The 18,178-nt window shown below is 39.3% G+C and overlaps 1 protein-coding gene across 1 annotated transcript; it reads right to left on the bottom strand.

Annotated features, from left to right (window-relative positions):
- Positions 1–1,029: 1,029 nt before the first annotated feature.
- OTOP1 (otopetrin 1) lies at positions 1,030–16,736 on the bottom strand. Its single transcript, XM_075150530.1, has 6 exons — positions 16,451–16,736; positions 10,373–10,509; positions 7,381–7,439; positions 5,639–5,769; positions 2,325–3,268; positions 1,030–1,936 (listed from the first exon to the last, which is right to left on the bottom strand). The coding sequence occupies exons 1-6, from the start codon at positions 16,734–16,736 to the stop codon at positions 1,766–1,768; spliced, it is 1,728 nt and encodes a 575-aa protein (XP_075006631.1). The 3' UTR covers positions 1,030–1,765.
- Between the last annotated feature and the right edge of the window lie 1,442 nt (positions 16,737–18,178).

The following is an 18,178-nucleotide window of genomic DNA, read 5'->3' as shown; positions in this document are numbered from 1 at the left end:
AGAAAAGGCTACTCTCCAGAATGAATGTAAGAACTAATAGAGGTGTGATAAAAGAGCATGATAAGCAGCCCTAGAGAAAGGCAGAGATTACAGCAATCTTTCAAAACTCTTTCAAAAACCACTCAAAATCAAACAACTGGAATTGCTTTGCTCAGCCTCGCTGATGGTTCATCAAATCCAGACTTCACCTGAGACTTCAGATGAAAGTTGCTTTACCTGATCTGGGTTTTGCAACAGGTGAAGCAGGTAATGGCTGTGTGTACCGCAAAATAGAACTGAAGATTAATTATGATGTGAAGCAACTCCTAGAAGGACTCGGGTAATTTATCGAATGGTCTGTGTTTGCCATCTAGTGGTACAAAGCCAAAATTTTTGTTCTGATGCTTGAGAGCAGACCAGGCTGGTGCAATCTTCTGTCTCAGCAGCAGACCTCTCCCATGCAGAAATACGACTGCTTCCAGGCAGGTGGCGGTGGCAACGGTGGTTAAAAGTATAACTGGCCTTTGGGGAACTAGGGGCAGAAATTTTGCAGCCCCTGACCCACCAGATTTAGGACTCGATCATGAGTGAGTTAGCAAGGGTTATCCAATAATGGATCTGTTGCTCCCTTTTAGTACTCCGGTCGTTGCTCCAGTCTTTTGATCTTACAGATCCAGATTTCAAGAATATTCAGGCACCCAACTTTTCACTGCTTTCTGTGAGAATTCAGGCAACTAAATATCCTTTGGGATTTGAGATTATTGGGATTTGAGATTATGTTCTAACAGCTTGTAAACCATGCTTGTAAAACCCTCAGCCAAGGGCCTTCTGGACTTCTGGAAGCATCAGCTATGCTTGGCAGCATCCCTGTATGAAGACATATGATTATCTTCCAACCAGGAGACTGAACTACGAAGAAATTAGCAGCTCGTAAAAAAAAAATTGTACAGGGAATATATACCATTCTGGCAACGGAACGTATATACCTAAACATAAGTTATAAGAGTAGTTTTCTCTCTTAAAACATTTCAAGGAGATGTGAATAAAGAATTAAGTAAAAGGTTAACTTTATTTCTCAGTTATGTCATATAGTAAATACAAAACAAGGGGGATGCATTAATAGAAATATTTTATCAGAAGAAATTATATACAGCATGATATCTAACCGTACATGTTATTTACCTGGATTTCTTGCTACATTGTTAAGAAAATGATAATTATATATTGATTTTTATCAGTATTCAGGAAGTTTAAAATAATTCCCGCACCCCAACTAAAGCAAATGTTTTCAGATTTTACTATAAAAACATAGCTAGGAATTAAGAGTTGGAGTTTTCATAGTATCTCTGTGATTCAGGAGCATCACTCAGTTTAGCTGTTCCTGGAATTTTCCTTCCTAAGTCATATAGATTTTTTCTTTCACAAGCCACAATGAATGAAAACAAAGCAATACAAATTATGTAGAGAACAAAACCTAGATGACTAAAACAAAGATTAATGAGATCGAATTAACTTTACTAGGCAGTGTTAATCATATTAACACTAATATGATTCTGAAAAGTGTACCTATACAATAACACCACATATATAACAAAATATGTGGAAGAAAAAAATAAAAAAAATTACATGCTATTAGCTATGGTCCCTTCTTTTTAAAAAAAATTACTGAATCTTCTATTTATTGAGCAGCTGTTGCTATGTTCATTCATTCATCCATCCACTCATTCAACTGTTATTTATTTAATTAATTATTCAATCAATTGTTCACTGAGGGACCGTATATGATCTATGTTTTACAATTGACCTCAAAGAGTGAGGCAGCTGAATGCATCCGATAGAAAATAGAAAAAGGCATCGCAAGGTTCACAACAATTATCCAGGGTTCAAAGCCAAAAACTATTTCTTCTAGTCCATTGTCATATTCCGGACGGCATCCGAATGCCGGTGGTATCCAAAGCTGCAAGGAAAGAACGCAAGGCCAATATTAATCACCAGCGATACGAGTGACTAGCCCTTAATGACTGTGACCCCACCAAACTGCAATTTGGTTTCAGAAATCCCTGGGAAAACCCTCCGTGTTGCTGCTGGGGCACACTGGTGGAAGAGGATTTCAGCTTCCGCTGCTGCTACAGTTTTTGTACTGTGACTAAAACGAGCCTAGGCTCATTTTATTCCAAGTTTAAATAAACTTTGTTCCCCAAAGGCACATTCACTTATTCTTCCAGAAGAAGTAAAATTTACTTGCTGCAAACTATAGAACCATGTAATTTTAATATATTTATCAGGCTTGAAAGGTTGGGAAGCTTTTGGGTATTAACTTGTGAATTACGTTCAAAATGTCTTACCGAAAGATTGCATAGGAATAAAAATGCAGCAATGTTCTTCAGAACTCTCCTCTTGTTGTTAGTAACTGAATTTCTACTGTAAAATGAGAAATCCGAGCCTGAATGCATGACCGAACTGTTTTCCTGACTCGTTTCTTCTTTGGCACCACCACCACCATTTTCTCTCCCACAGATACTGCCCGTGAACAGGCAGGGTACCTCTCCACTGTCACGAGCAGCTCTGTCATTGTAAATCTCTTTGTATGAGGCGGTAAGTGATAAAGTGCTCCCCCGAGATATAGTCACTATTCGAAGAGTTTTAATATCGTCGTTCACCTTTTCCTGCTCACGATGTATGGATTCAATGATAAAGAGGTTCTGAATATATTTCTCAATAATAACCAGGACGGAGTAGGGCAGGTTATACCATGTGTATTTTGGATGAGCCTGGGCACAGATAATGGCGAGGATCGAGCCCCAAGAGAGGAGCCAGGACCCTGCAGCCGTGCCCACCAGCAGTTCTGCATCAAGTTTTCGAGCGGGATTTTTTGAATTATCCAACGATCTATCTTCCAGTCTGTAGATGAGAAGGGCGACGATTCCAGCTGTACACATCAGAGCCAACACAAAGATGGCATGCAAGTAAAACATAGTAAGTGCTAACTCACTTTTGATTTTTGAACGTCCAATCTGAATTAAATACACAACAACTATGGCAATTGTGCTAGTTAACACGATTAGTCCAAAAATCATTCCAACAGTTATGCCATGGAATTTGAATGGAGTTTTGTGCTGTTGGTGGTGCTCTACTTTGCGGCCAATGTTCTTCCACAGGACATAGAGCATCGTGGATGCTAGGATGTGGTACTCTATATTAAAGGGGTATAGATAATATATTCCTTGAGAAAATATCGAACAGAGAGTTGTTGTTGTGCAATTGCATTGAGGTGCATGATCATCTAAAACTAAAAGAGAGGGAGAGATTAGTTATGTACATTATAAGGATTTCTCATTTAAAGTGAATAAATAAAAAATAAAATTATAAAACATAAATAAAATAATAAAACATAAAAGGTAAGATTTCAGTCAAACAACACATCATGCCACCCAGTTAGCCACCTAAGAACAGGTCTCATCATTAAAGTCATTAACCTAACAAAGCTTTTGTACATGCACTGAAGTATGATCACAGCAGTACGACTTCACTGCTCATCGCCTGCTGAGCAATAATCACATCATGAACGAATGCTGCACCAAAGTGCACCAAACTTCAGCAGGGCCGTGGTAAAAACACCTTTTTTTAACATGAAAATCCAGATCCCAAGGGCTTTGAGGCTCAGCCCTTCAGCTCAGAAGTGTTTTACAGAGGCCTGGGGATCTGTGGATCAGATCAAGGACAAGCTTAACAAGGAAGGGGCTCGGTTCTGCTCTCATTTTTATCAGTTATTTACTCTAGTGTGGTTTCTGATACCAAAATCACTTTATTAAAAAGTTGTTTATGTCTAGGAAAGAGGTGAAGTAAACCACAGACACTTTCACTCAATGTCCCTGTATAGTTTTAAGGTTACAAAAAAATTAAAAATCAATCTTCTCCTTTTGAGAGGAACCTATGAAATCTCTGCACTCTCTGCAGTGCAGTTACCTGCATTGTGAACCCCTAAGGCATCTCAATGAACAATCGCTCGTATTTGTAAAATAAATATATTTAATGTGCATTTGTAACGTAAGCAAATAATTTCAGAAATTTCCACAGTGGCAGAAAAAAAAAGATACTTATTTTCACATATAATATATAAACATACATGCTGAAGAGTGCATTTTTAGGTGCTGATCTTAGATTTGTGCCTGGAAGTTTTTCTTTTGTTTTCTATAATTTTAAAAGAGAAGAGGAGAGGAGGAAGTTGGTATTGTTTTGTCTCAAGCACACACTGTTAAGAGATGAAAAAAAATAGCTTTTGCAGTGGATTGTATGTTAATGCCAAACTTGTCTTGCGGATCACTACTTCACTCCCCCTTGTTTCAGATGCTATAGCTGACTAATCCTAATTGTGTAACAAGTGTGGCAGCAGAATAATAGGAAATACTATAAGGAAACTGCTTCTATTTAACAACTGGAAGTATCAAGAAGAGCCACTAACTTGTGATTTGCCTGCTCTCTACTAATGCTCCATGATTACAAAATCTCTGAACTATGAATTCAGCTACCTGATTATTAATGGAAAGTAGATAGTTTCCATAGATACATCTAAAGGGTAACACTCACAAATAGATGTAAAATTGTGGGCATAATTTTAGACACAGTTATACTGAAAATACTATTTTACAGATTTTAAGATTAAGTTTTCACTTATATATGAACTTTGGCAAGAATTATTAAAAATGCCTAAAATTTTTCAATTTATACAGACTATAAACAGGCAAAAAAGAAATTAGTTCAGGCTTTGGCTTTGTAGATGCAAAATCAGGAGTTTTTAGGATACGGGCACTATTGAATTCACTGGGTGGGAAAACATACATTTTCCTCTTCAAAAGCTGTCTGTCTTTTCCCTTGTGAACACAATCAAAATTTATCAGCCGATAAATTTTCATGGGAAGAAAATTACTTATAGCTGCCAAGAACTTTTATTTTCTCTTTAAAGTTAAGCACTCCTAATTTCCCTATGCTTCAGTGGCGTCTGAAAGCGGAAGGCATCCCCAGCAGTTATACTCAATGTTTGTTGACTATAACTTGCATCATCTTACCAATGGAGAAAATGGTTCGTTATAAAAAAAGAACCACCCGGAGCAAAATCCTTGTTTTGTAAAGCAGCACTAATGGATAATCCCTATCCCTCTGAGCCATTCCACTGAATCCCATAGGATCACACGCCATGCGTAACCACTCTTCTGGGAAGGATCTGCAGAATTATCCACACTTGTTTTGCTATGAATAACTTACAAAAAAATAAACTCTGTTTTTAACACTGCTATGTTCAATTTACTTCTGTGATTTACTAATAAAAGGGTTCCTCAGTGATGTTACTCCTGAAATAAAATGTTTTTAAAAATCTGTTTGTTTGGAACTTCCAGCATTTATTTTTCTTCTGGACCTCATCCAAAGGGGAGATGGGTAAACAGAAAACTATGGCCTGAATCACATATATGATAATGATAACGATCATGTAACATTTTAGTTGTGATCTGAACTGATCACGTATCGGCTCACTACCATTTGCCCGGGAATGACTATGCTGACATAGTCAGGAATGACCCAGCTCCATCCTGCAGTGACGCAGTATTTTGTATGAGAGTGTGTTGGAGCAGGAATTCCAAAATGTACCAACCCTTTCGCTTACCTATTGTTATGTTCCCAAAACCAAGTGTGATTAGTCTTTCCTTATGTTCATTCAGTTGATGTTTTGACTCTGTTAGCACTCCATTTGTCCACAGGAGTAAATTTGTGAACACGGAATGGATAACCCCAAACCTACGACATAAAGTAATTATTGAAGGAATCTGCACAGAGTATACATCCATATATGTTAAATAAAATGGATTAACTTTCTGTAAACATGCTACATGGCACTATTTAGTTGTCAGTGCAAGGAAAATAAAATCATAACCGATCTTTCTAAAGATGTTCCTCAGTGGAGCACAATGAATGTTAGACTTCCAAAATTTTATAGAAACACAGTGTCTTAATGTATTAAACCATTAATACCATGCTGTTATTATTTGTTATGCTTTCTTATGTGATGGTTGTTATTCTTTGGGCTGGACAAGCTTCATGTTAATGACAGTGATTGAAGTCTGAACAGGGTTAATTGTTTTGCAAGCCATATTTCACAGCCTTCTGCGGTGCTCCTTCATACTCACTGTGGTCTTTCTTCACAGATACCACCGCCTTCTATAACTTCTAGTCTATGCATTTTTGTCTGCTGGAGATGGTTGAAGCCAAGAGAGGGCTTTGTCCCGCTCAGACTACTGGTACAGTGAGGGTAGGTCTCCAAGTGTTTTTGAGACTCCTGGTTTCTGACAAGCTAGGCGTTTTTCTCCTGCACCTGAGGCTGGTAATGTTCCTTCACCAAGAAGCAGTTCTTTATTACTGCACTGTTCTCACCGATAGACTTGCAGTTGGGGATTTTTAAAATTCTACTTATAAACTGAGCTGATTTCACCAGCTGGCACTGCAAGCCTTCTGCAATCTCTCTCCTCATTGGCATGGGGCTTGAACACGTACCCAAGAGAGCAAAACAAAAGGAGAACCTTTTCCATAAATGACATTTCTGAGTAAATTTCTTTTACTTCCTATAGAAACTGGTCAGCTCATTGATAATTTGAGTATTTTCAAAGTTACCATGTTTGCTTATTTACGTTCTATGCACAGATAATTTGCATTAATCCACCTTCTCACAAAACCACAAATACATTGGAACTGGCTGCGCTGCCTCAAAGACTAGTCCTCGGTTCTGTAAGAAATGTCTGTATTCAGCTGTTCAGAGGACATAACAGTTACACCGCGAGAACCAAGTTCTGGTGTCAGAAATGTGCACAACCCTTACTGCTTTGGGTATATGGGATACCACTGGGGAGGCTGCATTTCCCAGTGAATTTGCACATCTGCATCTAGTTCTGAAAGATGCTTTCCATAAAAATCAATATAAAATACCTCAGATATATTGCACTGACTGATGGCTGCTGATGGAGATTCCCTTTCAGTAACTAAACAAAGAAAACATAATATAATGCATAGTCCTAAGACACATACATGGCGCTTCCTTCCTTCAAAAAAAGCAAGTGACACTGTGGTATCATATATTGCCCATTTCCCTCTCTCATGATAAAAATATACTTATTCTGTGACTGATGTATATTACAAAATATAAGCACAGTTTAAATAAGAAAAAAATAATTCAGACTAACGATTATCTCCTCACTTGGGTAAATGAAGTTACTTTTTATTTATATTAAAACAATTAAGAGGACAATCAAACTCTGTAGGTTTTCAAAGTCCCTCATACAGTAAAACTGTAGGTGTTAAAGCACTGTGCAGACCTACACCTATTAGCATTCCAGATGAAGATCAGACCCACTTTACCTTTCAAGTGTTTTGAAAGACTGGATAATATCCTTTGCATGACACCAAAGAAAGTACACCTAAATGAAAGGAATACACAGAAATGTCATTACGCTAATGAGCATGTGTGACACGCAAAAAGGAAAGTGCATCTGTAGACGGAAACTCTGACGATTTAAACTGAGGCAGCTCCATCTCCACGCATGTGAAATAACTTCTGATTTCCAATAATGTTCACCAGAACCTCTCTGGCATGATGAACCTAAGATTTCTTATACGCAATGTCAGTGGCTCAACAGTAGAAAGTCTTAGTACAACTCACCAAAACATATCTTGTGGCTGTATCTGGAGAGGTTTTTTTTTCAAAGGAAATAAAGCTACCAGCTGTGGAGAACAGTATGATTGCTGCAGGGCGTGGTGATGCTAAGGTTGAATAATTTATTAAATATATGAAATTCTAGGGAGGGAGAGAGATAAGTGAAAGGACTTGATTAATAAAACAAACAACGGACACCCAGGAAGCAAGAGAAAAGGTTGCACTACCACTCCGAGAGACAACCACACTAGGAACACATGCAATTGAACTCAAGTACAGCGCAGAAAGCTCAAGCTGGAGAATAAAAGAGAGAGAGATAACAGTATTGAGTTAGCAAGTAAAGAGGAAAGAACTGTTAAAAGTGGGAATCTGTTTGTGGGAGGATAATGGAAACCTCAGGATACAGATTGTTGCTGAAACAACACCAGTTCCAAGTGCTGGTAAGTGCAAGGAGAATGATACCAATATTCCTCAGGGATGTTAGGGTGAAACTAAGAACTCAGAATAGCTCCTAGGATATTGAACTTGACAGTAGGTGAGCTATCAGGAGAGAAGCGGTCCAAAAGGTTTTCTTAGAAACCTGTCTGGTTTGATGTTCCAGAAATGGTCTTTGGGTTCTTCTTCAGCAATTACAGTAACTGGAAGTCCATTTTACCACTGTGCCCATTAATGTAGGCACCCTGCACCACAGCTGGTGTTGTCTGAGACATTCAGTATCTGATTTTTGAAAAGCTAGGAAAATGCAGTTCTCTGTGGGTTGCCTACACCACCTAGCAAAAACATCTTCATTCATTCCTCTAATGAAGCATTTATCAAAAGGAGGTGTGACCACTGTAAAACCCCAGGTGTAGAGACTACAAGGTATCATGGAGGTTTCAACTGAAATCAAACAAATTGAAATTAGCGCCTTAGTCTCATCTAATTACATGTTCAATTTCCCATTCTGGGATAGGTGCAGTAAAATCTAACAGTAGATATGAAAGCATTCTTAAAAAATTTAAAAAACATAGGTTTTGAAGATCTGTTCAGACATCAGAGTTAAGAAAGCGGGGGGAAATAGGAACAGAAAAGTCAGTAAGGTAAAGAAATAGCATAAAATCCAATTTTTGCTCACAGAGTACTCATTGCCTCAAAGGGACTTCTGCCTGTGAAAGAGCGTAATGCACAGCCTCTCTTGGACGGGCAGGTATGTGTTAGTTCATTGCTTGCACAGCTGCAGTATGTATAATTCAATGGCACATATCAGGATGCCTCATTAGAGTAAAATACAACAGAATCTGACACATACTCTGTAGAAAACAAAACCTTCGGTTTTTAGATGACACATAATTAGGGATGTTCTCTGCTGTAATTTCATCCTGTGTTTCAAAGTCATGGGAAGATCTGTCTTAGGTAAGAGGTATCTGGTAAATTACTTTTTTACTTTTCCTTGGATTGCTCAGGCTAACATTCAAGATTTCATTATTTTAAGCTAAGTAGATGATAAATTCAGCAACATTGGGTGATGTAAAATTTAAATTAGAATTCTTGTTCCCTTTGTTCAGCATTGTTATACACCATTTCTTCCACGCTCCAGTTCACGGTAGCTAGAAACCTTGTCAGCTCAGGGTCACTGGATGCAATGAAGAATGCTGCATGCAAAGCAGCAGGGGAAAAAGGCTTAATTTCTTTGGTTTGTTTTTCCGAGGTAAAGCAAAGAAGTTGCAAGACATGGAGAGTGGATATTACAAGAATGTGAAATTAAGATTACTTCAGCCAAATCAGAATTTCACCCCCAGAGAAAAAGATAGAAGAGGTCAGAGTTACTGCTTAAATTTCAATGCTTTTTTTGTTACAGAAAGCACAAAAATGTAAGTTGTTCAAATGCAACTGCAATTGCTAGGAAAATCTTTCTTTTCTTTCTGAATGACTTAATCATCTTCAAAAGTGCATTAAATGACCTGGCTATAACTTAGTATCTTAGTTGGGTGGCTTTTTCTTTCCTTCTTTCCTACAAATCTGCTGTCAGGGGCTCAGAGGAATTCATGTGATAAACAATCAATCAGCTGTGGAATATCACCATATAATATAGACCCAAAGCCTTAAAATAAACAAGCAGCTGGAATATTTTACTGGAGTCGCTGACTACTTCGTTTGCTACTGTGCAGCCACTGATAAGCATAACCAAATGCTTCTAGAAGGAAAATCCAAATGTTTGTTTGGTATAGGAAAGATGTGCAAATGTTTTATAACAAGCTAAATACATGGGAAGGGTTTTGTCCCTTTCAAGTATTAGGCCTCCACCCCTAATCACAACGGGACATCAGGATAGACAGATTGAATTGAATTTGTGTGGCAAGTCCTACATACAAAAATAAGTGAATTGTCTTTAGCCAAGCTGCTCATTTCAGCCTGAAATTCTGAAAGTTATATATGTAACTTGAACTGAAAAAGGCATGTAACTTCAACTATAGGAGAGCATTTTTTGATTTCTTCTTTTTTGAACCCATGTGAGTTTTACAGCTGAGCAATTTCAGGTTGCAAGGCCGGAATTTACATATAGAAAGGTTATACATGCACAAGAATTTAGTCCTCAAAAGTATCCCGTGATATACTTTGAAATTAAATTAGTATAAAATTCACTGATGATGAGAAGATAAAAGATATTTTTTGGAATAAATACAGATACAATATAAAACTGCAACGAGTGACTTTTACCTGTAAGATGGTGTGCATGGCATGTGTAACAGGAAAAATGCCTTCGGTTGGTGATAAACAGTTTGAAAAATCAATATAATATCCAATTTTAAAAGAGTCCAGAATTAAAGTAATCACTGCAAATAATGTAATCCCACCTACAAATGAAAAAGATATTAGAAAATGTCAATGTACAGTTATAGTGTCTAGAGACAATCTGTACCAATATGCTAAATCTGTTTAGGGAAATAAAAGTTGATCGATATCCGTGTTCTTGTTTAGGGAAATAAAAGCAGATCGATGTTCATTAAGATAATACACTCAATGTACTAAGTCCCTCTAATTTGTGAAAGCCTCTGCCCAATATGTTACGAAAGCACATCCCCGTACACGCCTCGCAGAGTCAGTGCAGAGGAGCCAGCCCAGCAATGGCCAGGCCCTGGAGACACCCGGCACCTTGCAGAGGCTCCCAGCTCCTTGCAAGGTCAGCCTCTCAAGTAACGGTAGCACTGAAGCGGCCATACAGTGCATGAATTAATGCTCTATACAGCCACATAGCAAACTATACAATTCCAGGGAGCTGAACAATCACGTTACAGTCTCCTGGCCCAGGAGCTCGACAGTGGGAAGTAACACAATCACTTGGTATGCCTTCCCCGTCGTCCAGGAGGTTACGCTTTAACTCAGAGACCGAAAACTACAATGAGCTGTATGGTTTGTTCTCCTAGAAAGGAACCAAAGATTTCATTTCAGTATCTATTATTTTCACACACACACAAAAAGAAAACCCTAATACGTTTGTCTAAACATGTATTTCGTATCCTAAAGAACTTTCAAAATACATGTTTCCCCTTGTTTAATTTTTTTTTCTTTCAGGAATGTAAATGTTTTTATAAACTTATTCTGGAAAGCTATATGGTAACACAATGTATATTATTAATTATTGGTTTTGTACCTGTATGACACAGCACAACTGGCAATAAAATTACTGAACCAAACTCTAAAGTCTTCATTTGCTTGGGTTTTTTATTCTCTAGGCTTTTATTCAAACAAGTTTCCACTGGATTTAGTTTGGGTTTATTTGAATTAAGTCTAGATAAAAATCTATCCATGGACCTTAACTGGACCTTAAGATATAGATCAACATCAGTATCTTAATCTTTCTTTGTAATTCCTTACAGAGTAAATAACATCACTAGTGTTGACTTTGATGAGTGTTTATCTTTTATAAGGGCACACAACTAACTTCCTTATAAGCACCATATGTTCCACTTGACTTGTGTTAATAAAATATAACACTAATTTAATAATTTATTTAATTAATAATACATTTATTACTAAAGTTGCATTGATAAAAATTAAGTATAAATGATAAAAATACAATGTATTGTTGTTTATTATTTCACTGATCCTTTAAAATTAAACAAAAATAGATTTCAGAAAATTTTTAAACCACAAGTGTATGAATTCCAATAGGATTTTATGTTTCTGTTTTACAGTCTCTCTATAATAAAAACAATGTCAAATTATTGACGGAGTGTAGTTTACCAAGAGACAGTTTGCCTCCCCTCAACTTTTGCCCTCATATTTCAAAATCTAAAACCTCCGCTCTGTACTTCATGCATGTGTATAACACTAAACATTTTTTTATTTATGTTTATTATGTCAGCTAATTTGTATTATTCCTAACATATGTGAGAGGACTGGAGCCCACATTTAAATAGGTATGCCTTTTTCATTATGTATAAAAGTAAATGGCATCACAAAATGCAAAATTCTAGGCTACTCTTGAGATTGAGTGATACGTTTCCTTCTTTATTTAAAGATTTTAAATTATTCTAAAATAAATTAGAATTGTTAATTCTTCTGAAATAACTTTACCTGAGGTAATTGGACCTGCTGTGAGCAAGGACTAGATGACCTCCAGAGGTCCCCTCCTACCCAAATTATTCTACGATTGATTCTGTGATTCATGGTTTATTTAGAAAGTATGCAGGAAATGCAGCCTGTTTCATTCTTTGTCTGAAAGACGTCAAAGACGACTTACTGTGTATGGTTAAGTGTTTCAGTAGGAAGGAAAATGCTATCTTATGAAGAAAAAAGATTGTAAAAATCTTCCACGATTACTCTACAGTGAGTTGTTATGCCTATGTTACTTTACAGAGTATTTTAGGAAGGTATTTAATTCCCCATTTGTGACACTAGTAAGGTAGTTTTCCAATTAATTCAGTGCAGGATCAAGCCCTGAGGAACTGCTCTAGTGAGGTAGTAATGTCAGAGCAAAATGGGTAGAAATGTACGTTATCATGTAGAAGTTCTGCATCCTTGCTTCAATTACTCATAAGAGTGTCTCAGCAGAATAGGATCACAAGGGCCTTGTTAAACTAGAAGAAATGGGAAGAGGGAAGGGAAGGGAAGGGAAGGGAAGGGAAGGGAAGGGAAGGCAAGGCAAGGCAAGGCAAGGCAAGGCAAGGCAAGGCAAGGCAAGGCAAGGGGCTCAAGTTTAAATTCACTAAAATAAAAAGCAAACGCATCTTAGCTTATTGATCTGTCTCCTGCACCATACATGCATCTTGTCTTTACAGGGATGACCTGTGCTGTAGTTCCACTTTGTCTTGCTTGCATTTCACAAGGTCACTATTTCACCTGTATAGTTTTACAGTTTTACTGTATCAATGCCCAGGAGACCACTGGGACACACACACACACAAAAAAAACCCCAACCAAGAAAAAAAAAAACCCACGAAGTTCCTTTCACCTTGAGCATTTTGATTTATGCCTTAGTATTTCTCTTCATGTTTCGTTTACTTTCACCAGAGATTTGGTGGGCTTCAATCTGTTCCCACTGAAATCAATAGTTTTGCCATTGTCCTCCAGGGATTAGAAGATTTTATATGGCTCATTTCTTTTATTGTTCAATTATTTCACTTATTCAAATGATAATCTAGATGTTTCTGGCAATCACTCAGGTGACCACGCTGTAAGCATATGCAAAGTGTCCAACATGCATATTTAAGGAGATTCAAGAGAGAATGATTGTACTAATTTGCTTAGGCAAAAATCAAAGCACAACTATAATGACCGTACATATGGTATGCTAATGGTTTTCATGTTAACTTTTCCTGATGGAAACTTCAGTATTATATACTAATACTAAATACTAGATATATATTTATTATATATTTACTTATAAATTATGAAGATCATTCTACTATTTTGCTATTTCTGTTTGAAAGCTAAAGAAATATGAAGTGATTGCTACTGAGCATTGAATTATTAAATAAAAAATTGGGATTTTTTTCAAATGGTCATTGAAACCCGCATATCTTAGGAAATCAAGAATAGGATTTTCAGTATTGCTAAGTGCTTAATTCTTTCTATTAACCATCAAGAAGAAGAAAGCCATAATGATACAGTTGTGAGAATGCCACTCTAAACTTAACATGTTACTTGGTTTTTAATAATAGACAATTTAATGCAAGAAGGAAATACACAAGTTGAAGTCTGTCAAGAGCTTTGTAAGTTGACGGGCTGTCTATGCTTTAAACAGAAGCTGTGCTGCTGGGGAATGTGATAAAATAAAGCCATTTGGGAAGCCAATTGATTTTCTTTTGAGTTCTCTGTCTCACTTGGCTGAACTTCCAAATAATGGTCAGAGACTTTTCTCTAACAGGAGAGTGTATTCAGGGAAATAACATTTGGAGTAAGTCAAGGAAAGGACTTCCTGAACTTCCCTGTGATTATTTGGGTCGGGGTAACTGTACCTGATTCAAGATAAAGCTCTCCCTGAAACTTTTCCCACATTCAGACTGTAAGAGCGGTTCTTGGTCTACCAGACAAGTGGGAAGACAACTGTGCTCTAGGGTTCACACAGTTGCAAAAATGCTCAAGGAAACCTTTCTGCGAGCAATTCTTGTAAACTGTTTGTCCTTCTAGCGTTGTTAACCATGTGCAAGAACTCAGTTATAGGAGGTTTTTGTTAAGCCACTCTTTTTCAATATTTGTCATAGCAAAATGCTTCAAGTAGCCAGCTACCACCACTTTCACTAAAATGATATACACAGTTTGAAGGGAATCATGAATATATACTCATTTTATACTGGTTAGTGCATGGACATTTTCTCTAACAACGAGAGGAAGGAGTCATTCTTCAAAAGCAGCTGACAGAGCTAGTAAAAAATTGCAGAGAGCTTTCTGTGGAAAGACTTAATGAAAATTTGTCCTCCCCCCCTCCTCCTTTTTGGACTTCTAGTCTTTCAGATAAAAGATTTCTCTGACAAAACCATTGATGCAGAGGAGGGCAAGGCAATCTTGGCAGAGGAATTGCCACCTGAGTTTTTCCTTAGCTCAAATAAGTTTTCTTTTACCAACAGAGGATAAAGGACTCGGACAGGCTTGTTGTAACTACAAGAAACTCCTAAGAATAGGAAAGTGTAGGTCTTTCCCTAAGGGCGAATTTGTTGAATTGCAGCCTAGACATCCAAGAGAAGCGGTGGAAGCCGCACCACTTGAGAAGCTAGTACAAAGAGCCATCCTGTGCTGGTAAAAGAAATGGATAAGGTAACCTAGTAGTTCATTCCAGTATCTTATTTCTAAGTTTCTGTGACTCCTTATATCCTGTAGGACAAATGAAATGCTGGGAATGCTGTGCCAAAAGAAAAAGGGCAGGGGGTCCTGCTGTACTTACCCATCTTAAGCAGTATTTATTCCATACTTAGGAGGAGAAGGCTACCCTCTGAGTAACAAAAGCATAGCTTGGTCCAAAATAGGATCAAATTAAGCCTTGCATTAATGAATTTCGGGAGGTTGTAAGCCACATAAGCTAATAAATGAAAAACGCCTGAGAGCTGAATATTGTGTTGGAAAACAGTGAATAATCAAGGAGAACAATTGAACAGCTGGTACATGAACTCCATACATTTCAGGAAAGAGTATACAGACCATGGCTGTTATGTTAGACATTAAAAAAAAAAGATTTTCCCCGAGCAATTCATACAGCACAATTGTTAACAGTTGCAAAGAAAATAAAAGACACACAAGCACTAAGACTGAGAACAAACTGAACTTCCACAACACAACCTTACTTTTCAAAATAATCAGGTTTTAGGTGTTCTTGGGATTTTCACTTAGATATTTCCTTAGCTGCTGTGATAACTAACTGTCGTCTTATTGCTAGCAGGACAGAAATATTTAATGGAAAAGCTGTCTTACAGCACTCCACTTTACATACTTACTTTCCAACCTATCATTTACGGTGCCAAGACTGAAAAAGAGGTTGGTAAAACTGGGCTTGCCTATTACTTTACACAGTGCTAATGTGGGCTGTTTCTTTTTCTTGGGACCCAGAAACACAGCATTCCTGTCACTGTGACTCTGTGATGTGCTCCCCAACCAACTTCTCTCCATAAACCTTTATATCCTTACTCCAGTATGCCCCTGACTCTGCCAATAAGGGCCACCACTACCCTTGCAAACCTGTATACTTTTCCTACAAGCTAATGCTAGCTTTAGCTTCCTTGCTTAGATGTTTTATGCAATAATCTACAAACTGATCTGGCCAGGGATTTTGTCTGCTTCTGTCTAACTCCAGATGTTTCTAAGGCATCGTTGCACACATATAAATGGGAATCTCTCATATACATTGGTATAGAGAGCACTTGAGGACCTTTCTGACTGGTACTAGCCTAAAGTAAGTTGCATTATATTGTCTGGAAAAGGTGATAGTTCCTCCAAGAGAGTTGCATGACATCAACAAAATTGCCTCTTCCATTAGCTATATTTTATTTTATCTATGATTCTATGATTCTATGAGTGTTGCCAAACCAGCCTGGTAAGGGAAAAAAGGCGCCACAGCTTTCAGTACTGTAAATGGTAGGTTGGAAAGTGAGGATGTTTAGCAAACAGCTTTCCCATACAACCTCCTAGTATGTTCAGCTTATGCATATATTTACTTTAGAGTCCACTGCGTGTGTTAAGTTCATGAATACCAGGATGCCTCCTGGTAGGGATGGAGAGGGTAACAAAGTGGTAGCAGAGACGGGTGATGGCACAGATGTGCCGTGCGCAGTTCCACTCCGTGTGCCACCGGCCAGTACTTACACTTCAGCCAGCGGGCTCCGGCGTGCGTGTCCTTGTCCCGGATCAGCCTCTTCTGCGTGCAGCTCCTGCAGAGGTACCACAGCATCCACAGCAGCTGGATGAGCATCAGTGTGATGAGGTAGGAGAGCAGGTGGCTCTTGCTGATGCCCACAGCATGCACAGCCCAGGCAAAGGTGAGCAGCAGCCCGGCCAGGAAGAGGTTGATGCCGTACTGGCTGCTGAGGATCTCGGCGTTTTTCTGCGGGTAGCTGCCGCCCACGGAGGGGGAACTGGCGGCTTTCTCCATCTCCCACGCCGCCGGCCAGGTGCTGCAAGCTGGCGGCCCCGCTTTCCCCGGGGAGCCCCGAGGCCGTCGGCTGGCCCGGCCCCCACCGGGGCCGGGGGGGCGGAGCGGGGCGGCCGGCTCTCGCCGTGCCTCCCCGCAGCCACTGCCGGCCGGGCGGGAGGCTCCGGGGGTCCCCGGCTGCCGGGGGGGAGCCCCGGGCAGCCCAAGGGGAAGGTAGGCTGCCAGGGGGGCAAAGGCTGCTGAGGTTTTGCGGGGCAGGGGGGTCTGGCCTTAGACTCGGCCAACGGCGAGGGTCGAGACTGGGGATAAGGGAGAATTTGTTCAGCGGGCGGTGAGCCGGGAGGCGGCCGTGTCCCTCGCGGGGGGCAGCTGAGCCCCGCGCGGCTGGCTGCGGCGGGGACGCGGCGCTTGCCTCCGCGCTGGCGGAGGCGTGCGCGGCGTAGCCCGTTCTCTAGACAGGGAGACGGGAAGGATGGCGAGCGGTGAACAGAACAGCCCTGGCCGTAAACGGCCGGCTGGAAAGCCGAGGAAGGGCCGACGTGTGGGAGGCGTTCAGAGAAAGCGAGGCCGGGGCGATGGAGCCTGCCCCGCAGCCCGGGGAGCGAACAGGCGGTGAGGCGGCTCCTTCGCTCGGGGAAGTGGGAGCACCCGCCATGGGTTCATGCTCCGGGCCCCACACTCCACCTTCTTTTTGGCAATTGGCACTTCCATTGGTAATAAAACCCCTGCTCTTTCAGGAATTTTCTAGACCTGTCAAAGGTAGCAATTTCTCTTTTTTTAGTAAGCCCCATTCTGACAACAGAAGATTACCGTGATTGCTAGCTGGAGGAGCAACTACTGAGCTCAAAGTAGCAAAGACTTCTGCAGGATTTAGTCCATTTTTTATTTATTCATTTTCCCAATTTTTATACGCATTTTAAGTATTTACCTTCTCTTATTTAAACTGCTTAGTTGTAACTGTGACCTATGGTCATAAGATATTAACGTATTCAAACCTCAAGATCTGGACAGTTGGTTGTCTATAGGGGTTGACACGAATTTAGCCATGTAAAAGACGTCATATTTTAGATGGTATTTTGTTTATGTACAATACAAATTCTCTTAATTCTAGGTATTCAGGTACCTAGCCATAGCTTGGGGGCCAAATACCAAGATGGACTGGTCCTTGTTCTGGCCAGGCAGGTCTTACATTTTTACCCTATATCTGTTGGTAACATATCAAATATCCAAAACATTGTTTTTTACAGTGTGACCTATGTCTCACATGAAATTAAGCCACTAATTCAGCTACATAAAAAAAATGGGAGAAATGAAAAGACAGCATCTATTTTACTCCACTTCCACTGGCAAAACTTAGAGGTTTTAAGCTTTTTCTCTTTTGAAGTCAGAAATGAGTAAAGAGGATTTTTTTCTTAAGTACCAAAGGACATTTCTAAACTTGT

The sequence above is a fragment of the Calonectris borealis genome, chromosome 4 (genome assembly GCF_964195595.1).
Source record: "Calonectris borealis chromosome 4, bCalBor7.hap1.2, whole genome shotgun sequence".
Taxonomy (NCBI): Eukaryota; Metazoa; Chordata; class Aves; order Procellariiformes; family Procellariidae; genus Calonectris; species Calonectris borealis.
The sequence above is the reverse complement of the archived record's forward strand: the minus strand, read 5'-3'. Positions and strand labels throughout refer to the sequence as shown.

Excerpts from the sequence above, each read along its gene's own strand:
- OTOP1 (XM_075150530.1), bottom strand. The coding sequence starts at position 16,736 with ATGGAGAAAGCCGCCAGTTCCCCCTCCGTGGGCGGCAGCTACCCGCAG. Across the intron at positions 3,269-5,638 it reads TTTTGGGAACATAACAATAG|TTTTAGATGATCATGCACCT; the intron begins GTAAGCGAAAGG and ends CCTCTCTTTTAG. Across the intron at positions 1,937-2,324 it reads TATTCCTATGCAATCTTTCG|CTTTGGATACCACCGGCATT; the intron begins GTAAGACATTTT and ends CTTTCCTTGCAG.